Source organism: Daldinia childiae (assembly GCF_008694065.1).
Source record: "Daldinia childiae strain JS-1345 chromosome Unknown Scaffold2, whole genome shotgun sequence".
Taxonomy (NCBI): Eukaryota; Fungi; Ascomycota; class Sordariomycetes; order Xylariales; family Hypoxylaceae; genus Daldinia; species Daldinia childiae.
Window position 1 is genome coordinate 1,065,960 of NW_022984643.1, and position 3,745 is coordinate 1,069,704.

Genomic DNA, 3,745 nt, shown 5'->3' on the forward strand with positions numbered 1-3,745 from the left:
AAGATGAGTCTTATGTAAGCTTAAGTGAGGTTGTTTAATTCCGTTCTTACGCAGCATGAGGGCACGGAGCTATCGGGATTGAAGCTTATCGGGTTTCGGAGAAACTTTGACATCCGGCCCATCTTTCGGGTCTGACGAAAGAGCACGGATGCCTTGTTACCTTAACCCCCTTTTTTAGGTGGATGCCTATTCGGATGCTTATTCGGATGCCTGGTCGTTCAACCTTATTTATCACGTTTAATAGAGACGTACGTATCTAGGTATATTAGGTACACAAAGAATTAAATGCGAAAAGACTAAAGTTGGATTTTTATTTTATTTTAAATGAGTTAATCGTATCGATATGATGGCCGGGGATGAACCCTCCGTTGAAACGGCTCAGCCCGGAGAAATTTTGGTGATTATCATTCTTTCATCCCCTGTTCGAAGGCGTTAGATACTTATGCTAATACTATAAACTACCTACCTAGTCATGCGTGTCATGCAGGTACTGTTGGTTGACAGCCGCCACATTTCAGCCTTGTAACTCATATCATTCTCATGTAGAAACCGAAAACTCAAATGTGATCGCACAAAACCTCGCTGTAATCGCTGTGAGAAAGCTAAGCTTGAATGCATCTTCCCTGAAGCCCGAAGAAAACCGGCCTTCAAGCGGAGGAATGTAAAAGAACTCGAGGCTCGCCTGGGTAACTATGATCTGGGATGTCCCTTAAAGACGTAATACTTGGACTAACATGTACGCATAGCTCAAGTTGAAGTGCTTCTAAAGGAAACAAATCACAATCGGTCGCAGCGTGATGAGACTACGCAACCAGTTAACTCACCGTCCGTTAATTTGCCAGGGGCCGAGGATGTTCTCTTTCAGGGGTTTGATTTCACGAACCCCATCCCCTCCTTGGACGATGACACTGCATTCTCATTTCAACAGGACCCAGCGGCTACGTTCTCGACTGGTAACTTAGATAATCAAGACCAAGATAGTACCCCCTTTATAGGCGACCTTATAGACCTCGGTGGGATATTCGAAAGTTTACCCCCTTTTGAGATGATGGAAGACTTGTGAGTTATCCTTGCTTGGAGAAACCAATAGCTGGTCGCTCATGGTAATAGAAACCGGCTCTTCTTTCTGCGTCAGGGACACATAATTCCCATAATCCACCCCTCCCGCTATCTACAGGCTTTTTATTCTGCACCGCACATGAAGCCGCCTATGTGTCTCCAATACGCAGTGTGGGCACTTGCTGCGCATGGTCATCCCAAATATGGAGCCTACCATGATATATTTTATCGCCGCGCTCGACAGTACGCCGAGTTAGATGAGTTAAAAGTAAGCTACTCTATCCTCAAAACAATCTCCATACTCGTACTTATTGCAGGAAGGGTCACGGTGAACATTTCATTACAATTGCCCATGCCCAGGCGTGGTGCGTGATAGCCACATACGAGGCCAAATCTATGTTGTTTACCCGAGCAGCCATGAGCGGTTCTAGAGGGGTTCGCCTCGTCCAAATGATGGGCCTTCATCGACTCGACGGTAGCGCGGAAGAGATATGCCCAACCTTATTACCCCCAAGAGACTGGATCGAGCTAGAAGAACGGCGAAGAGTTTTTTGGGGAATTTTTTGCATCGACAGCCATTGTTCCATTTCAACTGGCTGGCCATTTCTTATCGATTCCTCTGATGTAAGAAAAAGAACCAGTCAAACTAGAATTGTAACTGATGCACATCCTAGATTACAACTCTACTCCCTGCTGTAAGTCAATACACCATCCTCATAAAGTCCCGGGTACAGTTCAACTTCTCGAAAACTTGAGCTGCCTGAAGCCGTTCATAAAACTTTAAACCCCCTTGCCGCTGTTCTCTGTTCATATACTATTTTACTAACTAGAGGCTTTGTAGCCGGAATCTGCATTTTTAAGCGGCAAGAAGGTAGAAACATGTAATATTCAAAACGCCCTTAAGGGGCAGACGTATTCTTCCTTTGCAGGAGCTATCTTAGTTTGTCACATGTCAGAGCCACATCACCTCGAGTATCTACGGTCTGCTAATAATAATATTAAGATTCAATCAAATCCTCAAGCACGTCCACAGACCGAAACCTACAGATAATCCCGATAACTATGAATATGGCGAATATTGGCAACGCCATCGTGAGCTTGATAACACACTCTCAGGCGCGTTTATGTATCTCCCAGGGTCTTTCCGATTACCAGATAACTATCGTGACCCGATCGCTGTACACACAAATCTTAACTTACATGCATCAATTATATGCTTGCACCACGCCGCAATCGAGACGATAGAGACCTATAAGTTACCAGAGAGTGCTAAGAAAATCTGCCACGATCGCTTGAGCACTGCTGCGCAGGAAATTGTCAACATTATGAAATTGACTAGCCATGTGAATTCAGGACCGGTAAATAATGCATCAAATCGATGAGATGTGCCTAACTATTACTAATACCACGATAGAAGAGTCCACTGGCTGCGTTATCGCTGTATTGTGCAGCCTCGGTCTATGTCTATTTATGCCAAGAAACACAGACGCCCACCAATATTGAAAACCTCGACTTTATCATCGCAGCTATGCAGGCTTTTGGGAAGAACCATTCCATCACCCGGGCTTTCCTTCGCCAAGTAGTAATTGATATAGAGAGGAATGGAGTTGGAAACATTGTGCGACTGTCTCGTCTCGATAACCTTGGACCCGATTACAGGAATCAAATCTCGCAAAATATACCTCTACTCGCTCGGTCCAAGATATCACGTCATTCTCAAGTTCAACCACCACTGCCGGGCCGTCTACCGCTCGGGAAGCCTATGGGAAAAGTTATTGTTGAGGAGTCTATGGATTGCGAGCATGGGACTTGGATCACGGACGACAACGAATTGTCTTCGTTCGAAGCTCAGTCTTCTAACTACATAAGACGCAGTAAACGAAAACGGACTACTCAATCGTGCGGTGCCAGCACTATAGATAGCTATTCCGAAAACCACGATTCGCCCTGGGCTGCAAACATTCCAGACCGGGTATCAACCAATCCCTCAACACACCCCTCCCCCGAAGACCCCATGTCTGCCGGCACGCCGTCACACCCCGCCCTTAGTGCCGCGGGCTACGGCGTAGCTTTCCCGGGGCAGGGATTAGATCTACCGCATCGTACGGACTCGCCCCGTGTGAACGTAACTTCCCATCCGACAACACCACAAAGCAGCAACCGCCCACCGTCCACAGTCGACCGCTGGAACCTGCCCGGCATCTACATGGACGCATATAACCACCAGATCCCCACGGACATGCCCGCCCCATGTCTTTCGTCCGATAACGATGACAACATACCATGGTTCCTCACGAGCGAAAACGTCAGCGTGGATTGGGGCGGGGTCAACTTGAATACAGATATCGGCGAGACGTCAGGGGCGGCGGAGCGGAGAGGGAATGGGTCTTAGTTCTCGCTGGGTGAAAGATGAGAATTAAAAAAATTTGTAAGAGAAGAGATGCCGTGTTATATCTAGAGCGGGCGGACTGCGAGGATCACGTACTAGCGCTGCGATATGGATATCCCCCTTGGCTTATCGAGTGTGTTATACTGTATATTAGGTACCCCTATATAGACCCTATATTTATTTGCCTAGTTAGTTATATATTTAATCTAAGGTTTAAATTTCAATATATAGTATCCTAATAATCAACTTAATAATGTCACCACTATTCTAGCAATTACATCAAAGCGGTTTTATGTG

At 46.2% G+C, this 3,745-nt stretch overlaps 1 protein-coding gene across 1 annotated transcript; it reads left to right on the forward strand.

Moving 5' to 3' along the window:
- Nucleotides 1–472: 472 nt before the first annotated feature.
- GL218_01196 (uncharacterized protein) lies at nucleotides 473–3,451 on the forward strand (the record flags this gene model as incomplete). Its single annotated transcript, XM_033577652.1, has 9 exons — nucleotides 473–492; nucleotides 547–686; nucleotides 747–1,059; nucleotides 1,111–1,327; nucleotides 1,381–1,683; nucleotides 1,734–1,754; nucleotides 1,901–2,010; nucleotides 2,063–2,417; nucleotides 2,474–3,451. The coding sequence occupies 9 exons, from the start codon at nucleotides 473–475 to the stop codon at nucleotides 3,449–3,451; spliced, it is 2,457 nt and encodes an 818-aa protein (XP_033438334.1).
- Nucleotides 3,452–3,745: the final 294 nt, after the last annotated feature.